Consider the following 23966-nt stretch of genomic DNA (forward strand, 5'->3'; position numbering starts at 1 on the left):
GTAGTCCACAGAGATGGAATCACCTACCGGCGGCCGGCCGCGGTCACAGTACCGCTAGGTCACGCGCCCCGCAGTCGGGCGGTCAGTCCGTCAGTCAGACAGGCAGTGAATCGGTCACCACCACGGCAAGAGCTGGAATGATCTCACTTTTTTTTTTTTGCTAATAGCTATATAAGTTTGTTAGTATAATAATTTGCCATCCCTTCACAACGACGCCCATAAAAGTTCACCCAATTATTCGGAGCAATGAAATCAAAATAGAATGCCAAACAGTGGTTCGTCAGTAGTGCAGTTGTATATACGGTTTGCAAGATATGTTGTGACAAAGTTGCACACACAACGCACATTTAATATCTTCATTTTATAAGTAAAAGTCACATGAGATCCTTCAATTGTTGAGATCACAAAACAAATCGACTGAAAGATGCAATGTCAGTCACATCTTTCCATAAAACACTCCGAGAAAGAAACCAGTAAACAATCGAAACCACACCACGATAAAACATAGACACGCATAAGCTCACATGTCGATGCTGACTGAAACATTCGTGGACGGAATCATTCGGCTTGTTGCCAGCCGTACAGGCGTGTCCAGCCTACAGGTGGCTGGTACGTCAAATTAGCTAGTGTCAGTGAGCTCGTGTAACATGTGACGTGCTTCTCAGAATCGATGGTACCACCTTTCTCCGAAATTCCGAGGACGGAATTTTTCCAAGGTTGTTTCTGATGTGACACGCCGTACTTTCTTTCGATATCGATGTTACCACCTTTTTTCGAAATTCCGAGGACGGAATTTTTCCAAGGTTGTTTCTGATGTGACACGCCGTACTTTCTTTCGAACCGAATTTCATGTAACACACTGTCCTATCTCCGAGCCGTGTTGGCCGATTGCCGATCGATGCCGATCGATACGCTCCGCTGCTCTCTATAAAAGCAGCGGCGACGCGGACGCGGGGACACTACACATTCGTTCACTCACGCTGGAGGACTGTCAGTCATTCGCGGTGTGTGATCGTTCGGTGTGAGAATCGGGGCTGACTGGTCGGCTTCTTGACCCCCCTGCGACCGACAACTATCATGTAAGTCCGGCAGCGCGTCGCCGGTCATTCGGCGGCATTAGATTCTCCAGCCTATCGAATGCTTTATTTTTGGCCCACTAACTTAAAATCTGAACCTGTCAATTGATTCAAATATCTCGGTAAATGGTCACTTACTCGTGGAGTTCAGACTTCTGCATCATTTTTGTGTGCGTACTGTTAACGTCGTCATAAAGAGTTGTGCAAATCTTGTACCCACTATAACGCCTTCGCTTGCTCTGAAGTTAGTTTATGTCTGTGTGCATTCACGTGTGTATGACGCGGATTGTGCATGTCAAATATGTCGTGCTCCCACTGCCACCCCTACTCCCTCCTCCTGAAATTAGCACGTAACATACAATATAACCCACGTTAATTATTTTTATGTTTACAGATATCTACTTGGAGTTAGAAGATGGAAAAGTTCATATTTCATGAGTTGCCTCACTTCTCTGGAAGTCAAAACGTTCTAGACTGGATTGATCATATCGAGAGAGCAGGGTCGTTTGCAAAATGGGATGACGAAGAGATCAGGAAGGTTGCAAGATTGAGGATTCGGGGCGAGGCCTCTGAGTTTGTTGGACATCTAGAATTGGAAGACAAGGCCGGTACTTGGAAATCACTGAAGAAGTTAATGATCGATGTTACGCGGCGTTTCCGATTAATATATTGATATTTCGATGTGATGATGCTGTCGATGCTGATTTTTGTCGTGGTACCGTGATTTTCTTCCTGTTTCCTTTAGTTCTGGTCGTAATGCTCTCAACTAGTCTTCGTGCAAATCTTGTACCCACTATAACGCCTTCGCTTGCTCTGAAGTTAGTTTATGTCTGTGTGCATTCACGTGTGTATGACGCGGATTGTGCATGTCAAATATGTCGTGCTCCCACTGCCACCCCTACTCCCTCCTCCTGAAATTAGCACGTAACATACAATATAACCCACTGACGAAACTAGACTATGATGGCGAATGAGGGGTTATAACGAAAGGGAGATGATCGAAGCGATGGGTTGACGAGGTCGGGTAGATGAGTAGAGTAGAACGGGTTTCAGAAATTGTGGTCTATAATTGGGTAGCAAGGCTAACAAATGATATATCTCGGTCAAATATCAAGGGGAGTGGGTCGATTTGAGCGTTGAGGATCTGGGGGTTGGCCTCTTATTACTTTGCTATTAACCTGCGGTCATTAGCTCATACTAACGCTTGGATGACGCCAACTGACAAAACCAGATAATTTCAGTAATCAACATCTTGTTTAAAAAAAAATCTTCAGAGCTCAGCATGCCATTTGACGGTAGTTTTCCTGTATGCATTCGCAATTATCCGGATAGTTGTTACTTGCTAGTAGGTCTCAGTTCGCTTATCATCAATTGCAGCTCAAGGAGGTTCAAAATGAAACACCTTCCCAGATTGAAATAATGATTGAGCGTTCGATGTTTCTGTTTTGTTTTTCGTAGATGACTCGTTAACGGATTAACGTATATTGTCGAGTAATTTAGGGTTCTAAAAATCTGCAACAAGTAATTCAATGGATTGTGTACAATTATAATTCACTGAGCCAAATCGAAACCGGTATACCATGGTGGCAATAAAATCGTTCAAGTAACCGGCCCTACCGATTTACTGATTTTCCGCGGTTCGAACTAAACATGTTTCGCCACATTCCCTCCTACATTGACGAGAGCCATATTTCATTTTGTACTAGCATACTTTACAATGGCGTGGTACTCAGAAACTTTGCAGTAAGTTCATTATTGATGAATTAAAAAATCAAAGGCTGATTTTAACAGAACTGAAGTAAATAACGAAAAGTAATGAAAACTTGAGTTACAGACCGTAATTACTAACAATCGTGATTACAATCCACGAAACCTCTCAACATGTTACAAACAAGTTACGACAACCTTATAAATTACTAACTATTTCACCAAGAAAACCTTGCAAATTGACAACGAACCCAGAACGCTCTATTATACGAAGTTTCGGAAGTTTAAGCAAACATGTCAAATAATTTCCGCCATAAACTGAAAATCCCCCCTGGTACTACTTTTTCGTAGTTACAATCGTGTGAACGGGCCGCGATGTAAAACAATGAACAATTCTGGCTTAATTATTTATTACTATCATTTAAACTCCTACGTTTCCAACAAAGCAAATTACGCAATGCTGTTAGTTAATTACGCCCTACACACGCATTCAATGTTTTGCGGCTGAACGTTTTGCATTCTATTTCATATAATACGGCATGGTTAAGTGCGGAGTACGTTGATTTCCAACTTTACTATATTTCTCGGTAAAGGCACGTTTTCTAGATGAAACCCAGGCATAGAAAAACGCATGATTAGGAACGGATATAGTGTCTAGTTTTATTACTGGTTAGCTTTCCCTCAAAACGTAATCGCGATGCCCGCTTTAATTTTGTGATGAATTATACCTTCGGTGCAGTGTCTCTCAGCAGTGAAATTGATGCCAATGGGGCATTACGTAGATGTCAATTTATTCTATTGTCAATTTGTTCAGTTGTTCTGGTTGAAGAACCCTCTTATTGTCATTCAGTGTGACTGGTAGATTTGGTTAACTACGTCAATATAACTTTGCCTAATTCAGTAAAACTCCAGACGCGCCGTTCACCCAATTAGTCGCAGCCGCTTAGTTTCGGGGACGCCGTATCATTATCATTTAGTAATGTCCTATACTTGCTTAAGGACTATTCACCTAATTGACATTCAGTGCGTCTGGCACATTTGGTAAACTACGTCAATATCACTCCGCCAAACTCAACAGAATTCCAGGCGCGCCGGTTCGCCTATTTAGCGTCAGCCATTTGGTAGGGGACGCCGCATCGTTATAATTTATGCAAATTGTTAGTGCAGCAGATAACCGAACGATTTTGGGACCAAGTCAATAAGATAAACAGTCATTGTCAGTTGGCTCCATTCCTCTATTCAGCGACTAATTTACGGGATAACAATTGTAGTGGTTAAGAGAGACATACGGCCTGGCGCTACACCAGCCGCCCTTACCAGGAAAATAGTCCAGTCGTTACCATTATATCGAATGGGGTAGATTATTACTACTTATTGTCATTGTCGACATCATGCCCTGCACCAGTGAGGGCTGCGACGAGTCCACTTCTAGGACACATGTCATGGTGTGTGACGCCTATTTACTGTAAAGTTTCTACAGCACCAACCCAGATCTCCCGACTGCTCTGTGAGCGCTGGGTTTACTGCCCCCATAAATGAGACAGCGACGGCTGGCCATGCGTGGCCGTAATTACCTCTCTATGGAAGCGAGCTGAAGCGTGTTAGTACGGTATACCCAATCGACTGGATTACACTTTTTCAATTGTCGGGGAATGAGAAATAAGTGCTGCCCCCCCCCCCCCCCCTGTTCCGGTCAAGGTAGTGCGATTGTACTTAAGGCAGTGTTGGTCGTTGCATGGAGATACCACCTGCATGCCTCCACACATTTTCGAATGGTTGGAGACGTGCCATTGGCTGGCTGAAGGTCAGATCCAGTTTGGGGGCCCGTACTGTCGTGAGCCGGCAGTGAAACGGGCAGGCGTCGTTGTTCGATTGCCTGTGCTGCCGCTGGTGAGAAGCGGCGGTGCAGGGTGCGTGCCTGATTAGCTAACCCGGATGTAGGGTGATGCATCACGCTGACGCCGTTGATAGATATCCGGGTGAAGTCCGCTGTGGTATTCCGGACGGTCCCGATGTTGTTTTCCGGGTGTAGTCTGCTGTGGTATTCCAGACGTACCCCGTTATGTTGCCGGGTTAAGTCCGCTGTGGTATTCCGGACAGTCCCGATGTGGTTTTCCGGGAGTAGTCTGCTGTGGTATTCCAGACGTACCCCGTTATGTTGCCGGGTTAAGTCCGCTGTGGTATTCCGGACAGTCCCGATGTGGTTTTCCGGGTGTAGTCTGCTGTGGTATTCCAGACGTACCCCGTTATGTTGCCGGGTTAAGTCCGCTGTGGTATTCCGGACAGTCCCGATGTGGTTTTCCGGGTGTAGTCTGCTGTGGTATTCCAGACGTACCCCGTTATGTTGCCGGGTCAAGTCCGCTGTGGTATTCCGGACAGTCCCGATGTGGTTTTCTGGGTGTAGTCTGCTGTGGTATTCCAGACGTTCCCCGTTATGTTGCTGGGTTAAGTCCGCTGTGGTATTCCGGACAGTCCCGATGTGGTTTTCCGGGTGTAGTCTGCTGTGGTATTCCAGACGTACCCCGTTACGGATTCCGGGAGTAGTCCGCTGTGGTTTTCCGGACGTACCTCGAGGTGGTTAGAGTTCCGTGAGTCTAAGGAATCACGACAAAAGGGTATCTCATGTAACGGGGCTACATGGTGGTGCCATGATTAGCCGCTTGGAGGGAGCTACTAATTTCTGGGATCCACTTCCGAAGTATGGTTGTCGTGCGAATGTGATTATTACTAGCTCGTTCCGGAAGCTCCTAATTGCCGAGTAGGCCGACTCTGTGGTCAATTTCGGCTATAGGTTGCTTCCAGGATGACCTGGATAATGAACGAGAGGTGAATGCATGTAATAATGTCAGTTGCGGAAGCCCGGAGATAATGATGCTAGCTGCCCACCCCGACCATTTAACACTTGCCAAAAAAGTCAGATGAACTACTCTTGATCGATATTGTTTGTGACCGCTCTGAGCGGGCCTGTATTGCCCGGGCGTGTCCACCAGTCGCACAGCATCACCAGCTGCTCGTTTATGACGCTGAACAGTGAAATCGATACGCAATCTCAGAGAGAATAGCACGGCTCTCAGTACAGCCGACCGACAGTGTGCAGGTGCCACTGCACTCATCGCTTGGTAACTATCCAAATCGGTAATCGTTTTACAGCCGCGCCGAGCCGCGTGCGCCGCAGGACCGGCGAGGCGTCATTTTATTGTGATTGTTGTCTCGTTCCACCCAGTACAGAATTGACAAGTGTCACCACACGTACTTGACTGATACAACTTTGGCTCGAAACGAACGAATTAGTAACTTGCCTTTAGCCTGTTCTCTCCGCGCGTCTAACAAAGTCTCATTAGGTCACCAAAGTCGACAAGTTTCGAGACAAGTACTTGGACAAGTGTGGCCGTGATCACTAGTCGTGTCCGCTAGCCGTTTTATGGCATAAACGCCGAATCGTAGTTGTCGAAACTAAACAGCCTCCTCTCTCTCTCTCTCTCTCTCTCTCTCTCTCTCTCTCTCTCTCTCTCTCTCTCTCTCTCTAATTACTCGACAATATACGTTAATCCGTTAACGAGTCATCTACGAAAAACAAAACAGAAACATCGAACGCTCAATCATTATTTCAATCTGGGAAGGTGTTTCATTTTGAACCTCCTTGAGCTGCAATTGATGATAAGCGAACTGAGACCTACTAGCAAGTAACAACTATCCGGATAATTGCGAATGCATACAGGAAAACTACCGTCAAATGGCATGCTGAGCTCTGAAGATTTTTTTTTTAAACAAGATGTTGATTACTGAAATTATCTGGTTTTGTCAGTTGGCGTCATCCAAGCGTTAGTATGAGCTAATGACCGCAGGTTAATAGCAAAGTAATAAGAGGCCAACCCCCAGATCCTCAACGCTCAAATCGACCCACTCCCCTTGATATTTGACCGAGATATATCATTTGTTAGCCTTGCTACCCAATTATAGACCACAATTTCTGAAACCCGTTCTACTCTACTCATCTACCCGACCTCGTCAACCCATCGCTTCGATCATCTCCCTTTCGTTATAGCCCCTCATTCGCCATCATAGTCTAGTTTCGTCAGTGGGTTATATTGTATGTTACGTGCTAATTTCAGGAGGAGGGAGTAGGGGTGGCAGTGGGAGCACGACATATTTGACATGCACAATCCGCGTCATACACACGTGAATGCACACAGACATAAACTAACTTCAGAGCAAGCGAAGGCGTTATAGTGGGTACAAGATTTGCACAACTCTTTATGACGACGTTAACAGTACGCACACAAAAATGATGCAGAAGTCTGAACTCCACGAGTAAGTGACCATTTACCGAGATATTTGAATCAATTGACAGGTTCAGATTTTAAGTTAGTGGGCCAAAAATAAAGCATTCGATAGGCTGGAGAATCTAATGCCGCCGAATGACCGGCGACGCGCTGCCGGACTTACATGATAGTTGTCGGTCGCAGGGGGGTCAAGAAGCCGACCAGTCAGCCCCGATTCTCACACCGAACGATCACACACCGCGAATGACTGACAGTCCTCCAGCGTGAGTGAACGAATGTGTAGTGTCCCCGCGTCCGCGTCGCCGCTGCTTTTATAGAGAGCAGCGGAGCGTATCGATCGGCATCGATCGGCAATCGGCCAACACGGCTCGGAGATAGGACAGTGTGTTACATGAAATTCGGTTCGAAAGAAAGTACGGCGTGTCACAGTCACATCAGAAACAACCTTGGAAAAATTCCGTCCTCGGAATTTCGAAAAAAGGTGGTAACATCGATATCGAAAGAAAGTACGGCGTGTCACAAACACAATATAGCCCAATCGCATTCATAGTGAATACAAGCACTGCCACACATCCTTCGAAAACTCAGCTATGCCGTTTTCCACGGTAAGTCCCCAGTTCGCCGCAGTTTGAGCGTGATAATCCCGTCTTTGCTAGATACTACCTGAGCTTGGACGGACGAAGATATGACGGATATTTGACTTTACCTAGCGAGACTTAAACCCGACATATACGACTAAATGATAGCTTAATTGGTGTTTATATGACTAGTTATTGTGAGCATTACGCCTTCAGCACAACAACCGGGATGGTAAAGACGCTCACACGATGGATACCCAAATGGCATTACTGTAAAATATCACATATCTCGACCGGTTAGGAAATTTAGTGGGAATTCGACATCAGCCAGATATTCTTTAACACTGAAGCTACGGAACTTCCATTTCAACAGGATTAAAAACAATTCCACATTACTTTTTTAGAAGTCCTGGGACCTTTGAAGACTACCTTATAAGCTTTTTGATCATTGCATCCCAAAGATTCAAATAATAACAGAGACTAGACTACTAACAGAGACTGTGATAGTATCACACGGCGGGTGTAGGATTCCGCCCGAAACACAATCCACCAAGGGAGATCCTAGACCATGCGTGACTACACCGTCTTCTGACATTCTGCTACCCGGTCTAGGGAGGGCCGCCCTTTGGGAGCCTAGCGCCCTCTGACAAAGCTAGCCAGTCCCAAGGGCAGCACACCTCTGTCCACAGACAAACCCACAGTCTCACCCACACCCGTCATACCACGTACCCCTAGTCCCATCCAGCTGATTTATATCACGTCAGTTGAGATACAGTGATGTCACTACCATCACTGACGGCTGATGTGGTGTGAGACGTTACTAACGTGTGCGAGCTTCAAACCAGGCTCTAATCGGTAGGTGTCGCTGGTCCGGGATAGATCACAGGCCGTACGAGTAGAGGACGGCAGTCAAGGCAGTGCCACTGTGCTAGCAACATTACCTGACATTAGAGATACACTGTGACGTCTTATACAGTGACGTTAGCTACAGGTGACATCACCGATATGTGACGCCATCGATACATAGTGACGTCATCGATGTATAAGGACACTACCTTGTGTTGAGTCGTCCCTCTCATCCTATCATTTCTTCCAACCGAGCCTATCGCCGAGTTCAGTATTGGGATCCCAACTCCCAAGTAACATCTACACCTAGTCTTCAGACATCACCTAACGCCCCAGCACCACCCTGACGTCACGTCACCACGTCACTGCGTCACCCTGTGACGTCAATGCCTCACCAGAAGTCCTCTTCCGGTTCGTCCAGCAGGTTGTCGCGCGGTACCTCGATGCCGGCACCGGTGAGACCGTGCAGGTGAAGATGTTGAACGTCTGGGGAGAGACAGATCGGTGGTCAACAGGGGGTCTGGGGTCAAGACGTTTAGGCCCACAGCAGCTGGGGGCATAGTGAGAGGAATCAGCTCCTATAGACTCAGTTGTCTACCAGTCGCCTGCGACGGAAATTAAATCCTGTAGGCGAACTTATTCTAATCCTACGCGAGCAAGCAGCCTTCAGCGATCTCTTACTTTCATTCAAAAGTTTTATTAGGTAACAAATAGGTCTTCTTTCAATCTTGATGATATGAAAGAATACAAAGCCCAAATGGCCGTGAATACTATTTGAGTACATCCGAAATGCCTGAATGGTCGTGAATGTCATTCGAACACATCTGAAGTCCGTCATGTCCGTACCTCCGCCGGCGCCGTCGGCCTTGTCCCGCTGTTCGGCCGCCGTCTCCGGCTGAGTCCCCGGCACGAGCGGCTCCGGGGCGGTGGCGCCACGCGACTCGGCATCCACGGAGTCTGCCGAGGTGGGCCGCGACCGGTCCAGCTGAGGTGTCGGAGGCTCCACGGCTACTGTTGGAGGCGGCCCGCGACCGGAGGGCACGGGCGGACCGGTGGCCGGAGCTGAGGGTGGAGAGGAGGTGGGTCAAACGCACGTAGCCGGGTGTGACGGCAAGCGGAGACAACACTGCATCCTAAATAGCGTTTCATGTGGCTTGTGTACTGACGCCAATTTCACGACTCAGTGAGCTGATAAGAACACAACACTGATAAAAAAGTTCGACAAATAAATACGAAATATTAGTATTTCCTTAGTGCCGAGAAGATATAATCCATTCCTTTCTCATAGGTCTCGCGCTTCATCCCACCCAAATCTACAGAGTCCATCCACCCTAAAGCCTTTACACAGTTCTCCATCCTCCAACCTCACTGCTGCTCATCCTGTAGCCTCTACACGCCCCTCCCACTGCCACTCACCGTGTAGCCTCTGCGAAGACGACGCGCCGCTGACCGGTCGCCGGGTGCCGCTGCGGGGCCGTGCCGAGCCCAGCCGCTGAGTGAACATCTGACTGATCGGGTGTACGGATGGCGGACGCTCGTCCTTGTCTGCCACCGGCTCGTCGGCTGTAGGCACAGTCAGGTCAGTTCGAGCTCGGGTCAGGGCACCATGTCCAGTCAGAGGGGATGTGGGGGTGCCGGCAGTTGTCTTTCCGGCTCACTAACAATTCAAAGATATTCTTCGATGAGGCCGGCATCGCAGGTGACGCTGCGTCAAGCGTGCTTAGTCAGTGACGGTAACCACTGAACACAATAGTGTGTGTCCCTCCTCAGAGAGGGTCAGCTGAACACGCGATACACTTAAGTTTTTGCATAACAGGAGCAGGCATACAGCAGGGACTTACCAGGCGCATCTGTCCTGTTGACGCTGTCCCCGATCCTGGCCCCAGCCTTCAGCACCTTCTCCAGCAGAAGCGCCAGGTGCCGCTTCAGCTTGGTCGTATCATCCGGCATGGCGAGTGGCGCGCCACTGACTGCCACCCGTCCCGTCTGCTGCTGCAGCGCGCGGTGGAGGTACCCGGCCGCGCAGTCGGCCGTCTCGTGCCAGCCCTGCTCCTGGGAGGGCACACGCCGCCAGCAGAGCGCTGCCGTTAGCAGGTCGGCCTCCTCCGGGGTCAGAGTCTGACTCAGCCGGGCTAGGAGAGCGAGTAGTCTCAGCGCGCAGGAGAGCTGCGCGGCGGACCGCTCCAGACGTCGGTCCTCCTCCGAGAGGGAGTCGGCCTGCGCCATCAGCCGGCGGTACGTCTCCTCCAGCAGCTGGTCCATGTTGGTCAGCGGCGAGGGCGTCATGTCCTTGTACTTGGTGAGCAGCCGGCGCTGGATGGCTCGGAACTGGCTGGCGCGCTGCTCCAGCTGCTGAAGTTGCTGCTCCCGCCGCTGCCGCCACATCAGGTGGGCGTCCACCTCGGAGAACACGTCCTGGAGGGGGAGGGAGGAGACGAACGAGCAGATCGGCTCGTCGGCAGTCTCACCGTACATCGCGCCTGGGGGAGGAAACAACAGACTGGTGAACAGATTCATTTGACGGACGGTTTAGTTAACGGACGAACTTTGCACTTATCGGGCAAACTGAATCTCACAGTGTCCCAAAATTGTGTTTGGGCTTGGGTGTCAGATGGGAAATTCCTCTCCAAAAATGGGGATAAGAGTGGAAAATTGCCAGTCAGATAAGGCACAGTGAAAAGGGATCAATGGCATCAATTTATGTACAAGTGTGGTAAAATGTAAGATGTAAAAAGACCATCCATGCAAATGTTTTTTGTCAGTAAAATCGGGAGTAGAAAATTGTTCTTAAAAATTAGAGATGAGAGTGAAAAATGTTTTTATGTAGTTTCCCACACAAATCAACGCATTTTGGGACACTGGAATATCAAAAACCGACGGCCACCGACAAAAAAAAAAAAAAAAAAATAATAATAATAATAATGCATACATCGTCTGTGTCCACGACTATATATTCACACTGTTTAGCATCTAACTCGAGACCACTCGAGTCCCAAGCCCATCTCCCTCCCCTCCACTGACCGATGCGTCTGGTGAGCTCCTCAGTGACGAGCCAAAGGGCGTGGAAGTCGTCCGACTGTAGACGGTACCGCTGAGACGTCTTGGAGGCCAGGATGGTCACCGTACAGCCGGTGTAGTACTCAATGCCGGCCGCGCTCGACATGCCAGCGTCCAGCTTCAGGTCTGCCGTACGGATGTAGCGTGGAAACAGAGAGGGACGAACAATGGTTGATACGAGGGTAGCAAAACCATGGTGCTGGAAGGGAATCAATCCCCTTATACGACGGTGTGTACTATTAAACGATTATGAGACGATCTATTCAAATATTCTCAACGCACCCACCCCCGCATAAACGTTCCTACCGAAAGAATATCTAGCAACAGTCCCCAAAACCTCAGTACCTCACTTTAACCTACAATTCTACAACTCCACTCCTACAATCCCCACCACTAGGCACTAACCGCTGAAAAGCTGCGCCAGGTTGACGGACGGCCGGGTGGTGCACACGGTGACCCTATGATCAGCATCCTTCACCGGGTCGGCCGGCCGCGCCACCAGAGCCAGCGGCAGTCGGGTGACGGCGCGCAGCACCCGCGGCGCGCCGGACGACGTCAGGTAGCTGAGAACGGTCTCCAGCTCCAGCGAGGGAACGGCGTGCGGCTGCGCCAGGTACACCACTGCCTCGATGTCCGTGGTGGTCGCTGCGGAGGGGAAAGGAGAGAACCCAAGGGTGGTCATTGACTAGGCATAGTAGGAACGTGCATGGTTCCAAAAATGCTCTTTAAAAAAATAGAACGCAGAACATTCCGCCATAAAAAACAAAAAAGTTACGATCAAATTGATGCATACCTACTAAATGGATCATATCATGGAATAAACGCACACCTCTGAACTCAGCAAAATAAAATGCTTGTGGAATGCTTAAACCATAACCGCATTAAACGTGCGAAACGCCTCTCAGCGTCTGTAGCAGTACTCACTGAGTGACTCGATGCCCGCCGATGGTTTGACGACCACCAGTGGACTGACCACGTCAAAACTGAGGACCACCGACTGAACGGGCGCTAACGGGGTGATGAGGGCGCGGATACTGGCGCACGGTACCTGCGGAGAGGGGTTTGGAGGTTAGTGCGTGATAAAAACGGTACCAGCCGCGACTGTCCATACGGCAATGAGAAAAACGGCATAAGTCACAAAATGGGGAAAACGTTGGTGAGAATCAAGGCGAAGCGCCACACATCATGGCACCAAATGAACAACCCCTCTGTACTTTTGGTCTACTTTTGAGGGTAGGGTGCAGGGTCCAAGACTGGATGTATTTGGTCCCGTACCAGGTGAATATGACCTCACGTTTTGACGGCTGATGTAACCTGCCGTTCCAGTAATTCGGGATAGATTTGACCAATGACCATCCATACCTGTTGGTCCACCTCTGTGGGCAGTGAGCACGGGTCCAGCACCGGATGAATCTGTACCACCAGCTGGACGTCCTCTCGGTTGGCGTCCGCCGCCGCCAGACCAGTCTCTGCAAGGAAAGAAAAAAATATATAAAAAACGTGCTGTCTGCATGTAGTGAGTATTGACCGGGGATGACATATTCGTCGATATAAGAAGTAATAAAAGAAAGGTTTGGAAAATATCACGGATTATGCTGATCAACCCCAATATGCCAACGTTCACCAAGCTTTATCATGAAACGTAACTAAAACAGCAAACGACTCCACACGAGCTTACAGTAGCCCCACAAGAACTGTTATCCAGAATCCATATGGCGTTCAGAGCACGGCAAGCTCCTCTCACCTCTCAATCTCCCCACTCTCACCGTCCTGTTTCTGCGACCGCTGTATGACCGCCGTCAGCGTGGCCAGCTCCTCATCTAGCGCCTCATAGTCGAGCGCTCCGGCCGTCTGCACGGGAGGGGCCACGAACAGTGACGGAGTGGTGCCCAGATACGCCACCACCAGCTGTCCTCCAGCGGAGAGGAGCGCCAGGAGACCCGAGAGCTGCCGCAGACGCAGCCGGCCCACGCAGACGGGTATGAACGGCAGCTGGGCAGCCCAGCGCAGTGTGCCGCCCTCGTACACGTGACCGACGCTGGTGTGACTGGCAACGAGCGTGGTGAGCCGCCCCGCGTCTGAAAGAGGGGAAGGGTAAAAAGAGAAAGTTGTGGTACACAGGTGTATAATCATCCGCAGGTCTGCGGATAATATTTCAAAGAGTTGAGTTTGTAGACAATGTAAGGCGTGACAAATGACTTTATCGCTTACTAAATACGGTACATTTTACGGGAAATGGTCGTGTTGAAAGTTCTCAGACTGCTAGAATCGGCTCAGTCATACGACTGACCCTGCGTCTGATTCGAGACCCACAGGCTACAACACAATCGAGCGAGCAGCTTACCGTTGACGAACGTAGTGAGACAGGCTGGATGGTAGTCGAGTCTTTTGAACAGCACAGGCTGTCCAGCCTCCTTCAGAATCAGCAGGCTGTGTTCGGCAAGTACCGCCAGACGCACATCGCCCGACGGAAGAGTCACCTGGTAGCGACATGGGGAGTAGGAGATAACGGTAGACACATAGCGGTGACACGGGGAGTTACAGCTGACGCTTCAGCGATACAGGAAGTAAGTTGAATCGATGGTAGACATACATGATGCAGCGACCGAATAAAGCACTCAAGCCGTGAAAATACTTAGAGGCCTCAGAGGTGACAATATGAACATCTGAGCTCAGACCTAGAGGCAGAGCAGGAAATTTGAACATGAAGCACGAGAGCCACAGCAGCAGAAGAGACTTGGCGGCCGAACAGAAGCCGAACCCACCTGCTGTATGTCGAGCGTGACCTCCCCCACGTTGTAGGTCCAGTCGGGGTAGACCCGTTTGCCGGAGCCAATGTCACCGCTCGACTTCTCGTTGGGGTCGGAGCCCTGTGCCAGCGACGAGTATCTGGAGGGGGAACGAGATCGGTAAATGACTAAGCACTTGACAGCAAACAAAACCACGGAAGGAAGTCGAAAGGAAGTACCTACAGGGCGGTGTCCATGTATACTCATTCACGATGAAACGATATAGGACAAGTCAATGCGTGAAATAGAACAAGTCAATGCGTGAAATCAAATAACAAATCATGACAACGGAAAAGCTGCGAACACTCAGGTCTAAGTCACATGGTATGACTAGTACAACCAGTCTTCCTTTATCCCTAGCTCACCAATGATAATAATTGTGCCGCTTAGCTATTTCAACTCCTCCGCCGTAACAGCGACCCGCACCACCCAAATCTATCAATGACAAACTCGACACCCTGGCGCTCAGTTAATCTTACTTGTACGCCTCGACCGTCCAGCTGGAGGTGCCCGTCACCACCGAGTCCGTCTTCTGCACGTAGAGGATCGGGCCGGGGATCAGATAGCCGGGCAGGAACCGGCTGAACGAGTAGTTTTCCTGCTCATAGAACGACAGCGTGCCGTCCAACGACTGGATGCTGAACAGCTCCTGAAGATGGAGACAGGAATATGGTTACAGAAGTTCGATGGTAGAAAAAAGAGAGTACGGGCAGTACCTACCTACAAGAGCTTAACCGACATATTCGTGGAATTCATTATTTTGCTTTCTGTAGCATCAACAAGATTCGAGTCTTCGAACTTTATGAACGGCCAACAGCTCTAACAATAATGGACATAACACTCAGAAAGCAGCTCATCAGACATTGAGTATTTTAATACATCTTACATCGATTACATCGATCCACAGTACCCAGCGACATTTCAACATCGCTGGAACCAATAAACAAAACAATGTGCCATCCACCATCATCGGACGTAGGTACAGATTACGTCGTCCTCACCTTATTTTTCGATCCGCCGAAGAACCCGGAGAACATGTTGAAGGCAGACCGTTTGAGCCGGTGTGAGTAGACCGGGTTGAGGGCGTAGTGTGTGCCGTGTTCGACCGCTCCCGCCGCCATGCTGATGGTGAAGACGGTCACCTGGAACGGCATCAGCACCGCCAGGCACGTGTCTGTCGACGAGCTGCGGCGAACACAGGCGGAGAGGTCAACCTCAACAGGCGGCGTATGGGAACGACGGTGGTGGAGGGGGAGCGGGTGGACGTTTTTTTTTTGGGGGGGGGGGGACATGCCGCTAGTGGATGTTACCACATAGTCACAGTGGACCCAGTGCCGTCATAAAACCATTAGATCATAATCAATAGGTAATCAAGGCGACGGAAAAAGTGAACAGAAGTCAATCGCACGTCAGAGATATCCGACCCACGCACGCAAAGACGTTTGCTGAATCGTCGGAAGTGTGCTCGACTCTATCTAAACACTCAGTCTACACGGAAAACGAAACATGCCCACAAAAATCCGTCCGAAATTCGCAAGCTTTCCCCAGCAAGAAAAAATGAGCATGAACCAAAACACACTGCCACTCTATCTCTCAGTCAGGGTATAACCTAACAAGTGAGGATCCTATTGACGAACTCATCTAGTATCCTGCTTCCTTCGATCCCCACTTCTCAGGACGAACCCACACATATCCCCGCTCACCCCTGACTCAGCTCTCATCCCTCCTCAGAAAACGATCCGAATCTCAGCGCGCCACTCACTGTGCCAGTTTGCCCGCCATCAGCTGGAGGGCAGGATGCTCCAGCTGCACCTCCAATAGCAGGTCGTCCGGCCGGAACCCATTCTCCGCACCCGCGTCGTCCCCGTCCCCGCGCGCGTCGTAGTTGGGCTGGTACACGCGGATGAAACCCTGGAGGGGATGGCATTGGTCAGTGATGAATTGGAGAGTGCTTATATACATGCATGAAAATTGGATGTTGACTGTCTGCTGAACAGATGCTATGAATGAATGTTGAATGTTGTCCATGCATGAGCAGAGCACCAAATGTGACAAATGTGAAATACTGCAAAAAAGTAAGTGACATGTTAAAGACTTGAGAATGTAAGAATGCATGAATGTACTGCTTCCACTCACTTCATGACTGCCAACCACAATGCGCTGGTCCTTCTGCTTCTCTGGCCCAATGCACGCCACCAGCATACAGCCAATGTCAAACGTCTCGTCTGTGCCGCACGCTGTGGACCACCACTCACGTGCCTTGAACAGTGACATTGTCTTCTCTGCTTGGCCAGCAATTCAGGTAGATCTTAACACTGGGCAGATACTCCAGAAATAGCTCCTGCTTGGAGAGAACTGGAACAACAGGAAGACCCCACCAATTATCTCAATCTACTTCCAAACAGACTGGTTTTGAGATACACCAAATGGCTAACAATGAAACGCTCCGACATTTCATTCATTGATTCCATTTGAAATAGACTTTAACAAAAATTCTAAGATGAAAAATAAAAATCTAAGTCAATAAAATTTATAAAAAATTAATTATCTATACTTCAAAATGTTAAATTCCAACCTGGCTTTAGACTTAAGCACAAATGCATCAAAACCACACAGCCCAAGCCCAGATAAGGATGACATACTTCTTTTAATGGGAACTGACATGAAATTTGAAAAAAAAAACATTTTCGAAACAAGGAAGAACCAAACACAGCAAAATAAGAAAAAATACCAACCGGCTCCACCTATTCTCGTTGTTGTTGTTGTTCTGGGTTAGGGCGCGTAGCAGCTTGGCTCTTGCGTCCAACTTCTTTTGATGGCAGTCTTTCTTCTTCTTTTCTTCTTAATGAGTAAAGGGAACTAAGCAGGGTGACTAAGCAGGGTTACGGATTTAGGATAGGTATAGCCGTGGTGTGGACTTGCTTTGGGAGGATGTAGACATGAAGGTCTCTGCCGGAGGCAGAAACGGTTAGTTTTCGGCCGTAGTTGTGGCATCCTGGTTACACTACTGGGGTTTCAGCTAGGCTACATAGACCAAAGAGGTGGTCTGGATACGGTAGATTCTAGAACAACTACTTGGGAGTGAAAACTGACTATTGTCTAACTAAACTACAGACACAATCAATACAGAGCATCGATAACACGCACTCTAATTAGTTCACCAATAAGTCACAGCAGTGTTGGACATCACAAAATCACAGTGCTTATCACATCGTCTCACAATCTCTGAGCAACACCGCATTCAGTAAGATATGCAAACACAGCATCAGTGATCAAGGGAAATTCATTTCCCAGTAGAGATCCTACATTCATCTGGACATTGGATATGAGACATTCTATTTCCAGGTTCCGTCTTTCGGCACAGAATTTCCGACAATGCAGCAAGATGTGCGGAACGTCAAGTGCACATCGGCAACGGTCACATATCGGTGGAGGTTCGCGATCAAGAATGTGTCTGTGAGTAAGAAGAGTGTGGCCTAATCGCATCCTCGTCAGTATGATTTCTTCTCTACGATTACTGCGAGAACTCGACATCCATTGGCCGACATTTGGCTTAACCTCTTTAAGGAGCGTCGGGCGGTAATCGTGCCATATCTCAGCGAACTTATCTTTGGTACTCTTGCGTACCATGGGCAGAAACTCTCTGTACCCTGCATTAACATGTGTGACATTCGGTTTCTGGTGAGACATTCTGGCCCAATGATCGGCTCTTACATTGCCTGCTACACCACTGTGTCCTGGTATCCACAGAAACCACCTATTCTCCCTATTGCACATAGCGCAAAAATGTCCAGCATTATTTTGCACATTGTTGTCATGGCAACGAAGGACCAATTTTCAGTATATTACATATAATTTATATAAATGATGTAAATTTGTTATACATTGCATATTTAATGCAAAATTTGGTTTTATTTATGATAATGATATCAACATTTGTCAATTTTTGAAGTAAAATTGGCAAAACAATAGTGTTAGATATTTTATATCGTCATCAAATCTTCGGTATCGGTCCATATGGCTTATTATGACGCAGTTCCTTCATAAGTGACGCAGCAGAAAGCGCTTGTAAACAAAACCAAGGCCCTATATACCAGGTAGGGTCGTCCGGCGATTCTACCTTTTCGTGACGTCAGCTCGTGACGTCATTTGGAGTCAAGTCTCGAAGCCCCGTTCAATCCCCATGTAAATGAGCGATTTTCGAAGCACTGTAGAATGAAGTCTGCACAAGATATATCAAACTTAAGTATCTTATCTAAAAGAGCAGACAATTTTCTGCAAGTTATCTATGACGTGTTTTTCGCTAAATCTTTTGCTTTTTTCACAAAAACGTAAAATGTCCCCCCATGTCTCCGCAGCCTCCCTGCCGCCGGCCGCCGCGCGGTCGCGGTAGTGTAGTGGTTAGCGTGCCCGCGCAGTATTCCAAAGGTCCCGAGTTCGAATCTATGCGGTGCGGAACTTTAATTGCAATTCCAAGCTGAATATACGCACATCCATAATAAATTATTATTCGTATAGCTAAACTGTCACCAAGCTATCCATATAAATTGACTTCACCCAAAATATCGGCAAGATTCTATTAAAATATAAATTCAAATATGGCGGCTTGGACTGCCGCGTGCGTTAGGCTCCGCCCATAGCTCCGCCCACATGCGTGACGTCATTCGTGTTAGTGGACACGCAGAGAGATAGGGGACGACATGGGCCTGAACAAAACAAAAACAAACGAGTCGCGCCTCGGGAATGCTAAGTGATAGGACGTTTTGTAATTCTCTTTCTCACGATTTTATCATTTGTATTTGCAAGTTTTGCTTTCAGAGTCATCGCGGGTGCTTGAATCATGGATCAACTTGATATACGCCAGCTTTCCTCGCTGCTCGGAAGCTGCGATGTAGATGAAGAGGATAGCGGCTACGTTAGCCGTAAGTCATTCGTTGCTTTACAAAATGCCTATGAATGTTACCTCATTTGTGTTCTTACAATGATGACATTAACGGTAACGATCTGTTGCCTCCTCCTCGCTGCAGGGTCTGGAGGTGCGCCGGACGCCAAGTCGGCCGCTCGTCTGGTGGTCAAATCGGGTGCAGAACTGCAGCCGGCGGCTCCCGTGGCAGCGGAGGAGCGCGGCCGTCCGGCGCCCGAGTCGATCTGGGAGGCTGACGAGGTGACCGAGGGTGCCGAACTGGACGACACGGACGATCCCCGGCCGCAGCCCGAGTACGAGATCAACTTCCGACAGGAGGTCGGAGCAGAGGACGTTTTCCTGCAGGTGGGTAGGACCGTAGGGAGAGGTGAGGGAGGGCGTTGGAGGCGAGACGGGTCAAGGTTGAGAGGTGTTGAAACAAGTGGGAGAAGGCCGGGATGGGAGGGATTCACGCAGGTTTAGGAGGGACCGGACGAGAAGTGGGATCCGGGAGGTGCTAGCGCAGGTGGTATAGATGATGGCTACTACATCTCCAATGACCAGAGTACACAGTGTCGCTCTCGCCTCGCGGTGTTTCGCTGACCCTAACTCCTGAATCCCTTCATCAATACACAACACCAGCCGCCTAACCATCCCCTCCACATGCATTCCCGACTCTTTCAGATGGGTAACAAGACCCCGGGCACGGCCAGCTGCGGCCTACTGGTAGTCCGCGTCAAACTCCCCGGCGAGACGGCCACCTCAGCCGTGGTGGACGTCCAGCAGCGCCACCTGGATGTCCGCGGTGCCGTCTGGAGGCTCAGCCTGTTCCTGCCGCACCCGGTGCGCGAGACGGCCGCTCGAGCGGTCTGGCACCCCAAGGAGGAGACGCTGGAGATGGTGCTGCCGGTGAGCAGGGAACTGGACGCGCTGAACTTCTGAGCGGAGTGGACGGTGTATAGATAGGACGCTCTGAGGGTGGAGTGATAGCGCAATCACAATAGATTGACGGAGTGCCAGGACTGGATCTTGAGTGTAAACGAGTTTTTTTTCTAGTCATGCCATATCGTATTAAAACATTAGTATTCAATCCACTGCCACTTCACTTTGCGAGACTACCGATCGGTATAAGTCGGATAAATGCATGAACATGAAAAATAAACAAACATTGTCACACGTGTTTGAGTGTGTTGTATTGAGTCCAGATCATAGTCACGCCGACAATCCGATGTATAGACTTGTCTGCTGAAAACAACAATAATTCGGCAACAGATCATTCTATGCACAATTCAATTCACGGACTATTGCAAAAGACGGACGGCCACCACTTCACACTCACAAAGTACGCACTAGTCAGCCATATCCTTGGTATTGTACGCCGTACGGGCATGGAAGGGTCGGGAAAAAGTACGTTATAAATTACACACCATCATTCTTCGAGTACCTATCTTTTGGCGTATCCCTTACTGTGTAAAGCAATAAATTAGTGCTTGGCTGCTTATCGTTAAACTAACATACGGTCACAAAACTGTGCCTTGCTAACGGAAAAATATCCCAATCTGGGATAATAAAACACTCCGGTGGGTAGGCAACGAAGTTACGGGAACACACAGCATCAAGCAGCCCAAAATCCATCCACACGAAAATGTGAGTCTGAGCGGACTAACCAGAGACCTAACGAGAAACAATCCTTCTAAAACGGTAATACGGAGTACGGACCTTGTCCGATCCGGCGCTTCAAGTTTTTTTTTTTTTTAGCACAGTATCATCAGCACCAGTCGAAGATACAAGCTCTCCGTCTATGTTATAGATTTCGAATGTCTATGAGGTATATCGACACGTCATATTTCCGACATTCAATCGACCGAGCTTCGAAACGGCAAGATAGGGCGAACAAATTGTGGGAACAAATAACCGAAAAGCTATTTTGAGATTGAAGAATAAGATTGGTATCCTGATCAGCAAATGTCTCGAAAAATGCATGTTATCGAGAAAGATAAAAGGGTCGTCAATCTTAACAGCATCTCATGTTGTACCCCTCTCTCGTACACACCTGACCCACATGCGTACACACCGCACACCACACGCCTTCACTCAGCAACGCCACAGCCAAGTACTCCCACCTCCCTCCCGCCTCACACAGCAGTTTAACGGGAGCGTGAAGCTTAGTCTGCCCTCCTAGTACGGCTTGACCGGCGTGTACCTCAGCCTTGCCACCTCGCGACACGCCGACTCGATATCTGGGTACCGGTACTGGAAGCCCAACTGGAGCGGCCGGCGGGGCAGCACGCGCTGACCCTCTACCATCATCCTGGCGCGCGTTTCACCGAAGGCGAGTCGCACGGCGGCGGCCGGTAGAGGGATCACGCCTGGACGGTGCAGCGCGCCCGCTAGCGCCGCCGAGAACTCGCCGTTTGTTACCGGCTGTGGAGCCACGCCGTTCAGCACGCCAGACACCTGGGAGTGGGTGAGGGAACTACAGTTAGCGGTGAAGGGTGAAGCGTGGAGGACGGGGTTGCTGGCAACGCTAAGATTTGCGTTGGCAACCAGCACCGCGAACTGCGAACTAGCACCTGCTATGACTGGTCCCTGCGTAGATTGATTTAACAGGAATTGAGGATTCGGAGACAAATACGCGACTAAAATTTAATGCAAGCATTCAAATTTACTGAATGTGCATAGCGTCATATTGAAGCATCGACAAAGACATTAAAATCAATGAAAAGATATCTAATCAATCTCTATCGCTGTAGCCATTCCAGGTAATTTAGTGGTGCAGCAGTTGCCGCACAGACACCTCGCCTGCTTTTACCGCTCACTGACCTCGGGGTTCTCGATGGCGAAGATGAACAGACTGACGATGTCGTCGATGTGGATCCAGGGGAAGAACTGCCGTCCGGATCCGATCGGTCCGCCCAGACCCAGGTAGAACGGCATGAAGATCTGCTGGATCATTCCGCCGTGCCGGCCTAGCACAACGCCTAGCGAAAACCGGGGAACGGTTGGTAAAATGGGATAAGACGGTAATTAAAAGGGACGCAATTTGCTTTCACAACTTACGGACTTGGCACCGAATCAATCATTTTCTAAGCATACCTGATATAGAATAATCCAACCTAAACGATTCTGACCACGCGACTCGTCTCACGTCTGCGTCAATCTAACCCGGCCGACCAGCGAACTCCGCCTCCCCGAGTCTGACCGACCTGATCGGATAATAACGCTACGCACACCGGCGTCTTCCACGCCTCGGGCCGCCTCCTCCCAGGCCGTACACAGCCGGCCCATATAGTCGGCCTCTCCCCCTGCGCTTTCCTCGTTGTACTCGGCAGTCTCGCTGGGCTCATAAAAACCTGAAACGTCGGGACGACGCGTAGATGCATTTATAAACATTCTTTCCAAGATTCATAAAGCACACGTCTTTGGCATTCATGAATCATGGACAATGTCATTGAGAAACAGCAAGACGTTCAATGTCGGATACAATCACTTACAAGCTTGCAACTAAAAATTACGACACTATTTCGCGATAAATTGTGCATCTATCCACAAGACCACTTAAAAACAACCACCCTGTCATCGGCAGTGCAGACACGGTATCAGCTATCGTCTCTCCTCATCCCATCCCTCGGCCAACTGACCTACGCCGGAAATGGAGACGAACACGTTCGGTTTGACGGGAGCCGCGCTGATCACCTCCGCCAGCGAGCGGGTCGAGTTGACGCGCGACGCCCACACGTTCTGTCGGAAACCGGGCGTCCACCGGCGCAGTGGGTCGAGCACGTTCTGACCGCTCAGACCTACCACGGCCGTGGTGTTCTTGGGCAGGCCCGACTGACTCAGCTCGCTCTGTGGGTATGAATGGAGTTAGAAAGTTTTAGTCTGCAAACAGAATTTGTCATCCACCCCAACACACTAGGAGTTCCACCACTCCTCTAAACACCTCTCTTCCTCACTCACTGACTGTGTGTCACCAAAAGACCCATTCCAATGTCAGAGACTACAACCCATTCAGGTCCCTCAGAGCACACTCCACTTTGACCTTTAAGCAGCTCAAGTCAGTGCACCTGCCCTCACTCACCCAAGTCATCCTGTAAGGGCCAGGCTTCCTGGAGACAATCATTACATCATAGCCTCTCTTCCTGAGCTGAGCAGTCAGCGAGGTGCCAATGAACCCGCTGCCACCTCCAACCAGAACAGTCCCCAGCCTTGACTGTGACATTGTGCCTGAAACAAACAAGGCCTCAGGGTCAAGCCTCAGGGTCACCTCGAACATAACAAATTGACATTTTAACAAGCATGCATTTTCACATAAAAGGAAATGAAAAGGTACAACACTGCACTAGCATATTTGACTGATATCCCACAGTCCACACATCAGAACTTAGGTGGGAACTTCAATTGAACGTACACAGCAAGAAGGCGCTTGCCACCCTTTAAATAAAAACGTCCTTTCTATTTCACCTGCAGGATGAATTTAATATAAATTAAGCAACACCCCCCTTTAAGATTGTTTATTATGTAACACTGCTTCATCCACTTTGAATTGTTTTTATTGTGCTGTGGTATGTTCGGTTCGGACTTTGTAGGGACTTATTTCATAGAAAAATAGCGACTTAATTGAAACTCTCTCAAAAAAAAATTATATTTTAATGCGAGAAATTTTCAAACTTTTTGCTTACTTTATGCCTTTATGCTTACTTTAAGTCACAGAAAGTCTTATGTGC

At 48.9% G+C, this 23966-nt stretch overlaps 3 protein-coding genes across 5 annotated transcripts; 1 reads left to right on the plus strand and 2 right to left on the minus strand.

Moving 5' to 3' along the window:
• Positions 1-276: 276 nt before the first annotated feature.
• LOC122369115 (protein PTHB1-like) lies at positions 277-18083 on the minus strand. The gene is made up of 17 exons (XM_043343551.1): positions 17072-18083; positions 16473-16691; positions 16099-16247; positions 15338-15521; positions 14816-14985; positions 14313-14436; positions 13892-14027; positions 13314-13625; positions 12910-13016; positions 12472-12595; positions 11953-12192; positions 11512-11673; positions 10332-10970; positions 9907-10053; positions 9337-9552; positions 7591-8976; positions 277-647 (listed from the first exon to the last, which is right to left on the minus strand). Exons 2-16 carry the CDS (start codon positions 16608-16610, stop codon positions 8882-8884), a joined length of 2943 nt encoding a protein of 980 aa, XP_043199486.1. The 5' UTR covers positions 16611-16691; positions 17072-18083; the 3' UTR covers positions 277-647; positions 7591-8881.
• A 969-nt stretch (positions 18084-19052) lies between these two features.
• Positions 19053-20419, plus strand: LOC122369117 (dynein axonemal assembly factor 6-like). Its single transcript, XM_043343556.1, has 3 exons — positions 19053-19258; positions 19364-19605; positions 19924-20419. The coding sequence occupies exons 1-3, from the start codon at positions 19177-19179 to the stop codon at positions 20179-20181; spliced, it is 582 nt and encodes a 193-aa protein (XP_043199491.1). The 5' UTR covers positions 19053-19176; the 3' UTR covers positions 20182-20419.
• LOC122369116 (epimerase family protein SDR39U1-like) lies at positions 20416-23790 on the minus strand. Of its 3 annotated transcripts, none has more exons than XM_043343552.1 (6): positions 23651-23790; positions 23321-23466; positions 22881-23088; positions 22446-22592; positions 22063-22220; positions 20416-21696 (listed from the first exon to the last, which is right to left on the minus strand). In XM_043343552.1, exons 2-6 carry the CDS (start codon positions 23459-23461, stop codon positions 21418-21420), a joined length of 933 nt encoding a protein of 310 aa, XP_043199487.1. In that variant the 5' UTR covers positions 23462-23466; positions 23651-23790; the 3' UTR covers positions 20416-21417. The 3 variants fall into 3 exon arrangements, with proteins under 3 accessions (XP_043199487.1, XP_043199489.1, XP_043199490.1); XM_043343554.1 differs by having other exon boundaries at positions 23704-23785; XM_043343555.1 differs by having other exon boundaries at positions 23321-23759.
• Between the last annotated feature and the right edge of the window lie 176 nt (positions 23791-23966).

This window comes from Amphibalanus amphitrite, unplaced genomic scaffold, assembly GCF_019059575.1.
Source record: "Amphibalanus amphitrite isolate SeventyFive unplaced genomic scaffold, NRLGWU_Aamphi_draft 001007F_arrow, whole genome shotgun sequence".
NCBI lineage: Eukaryota > Metazoa > Arthropoda > Thecostraca > Balanomorpha > Balanidae > Amphibalanus > Amphibalanus amphitrite.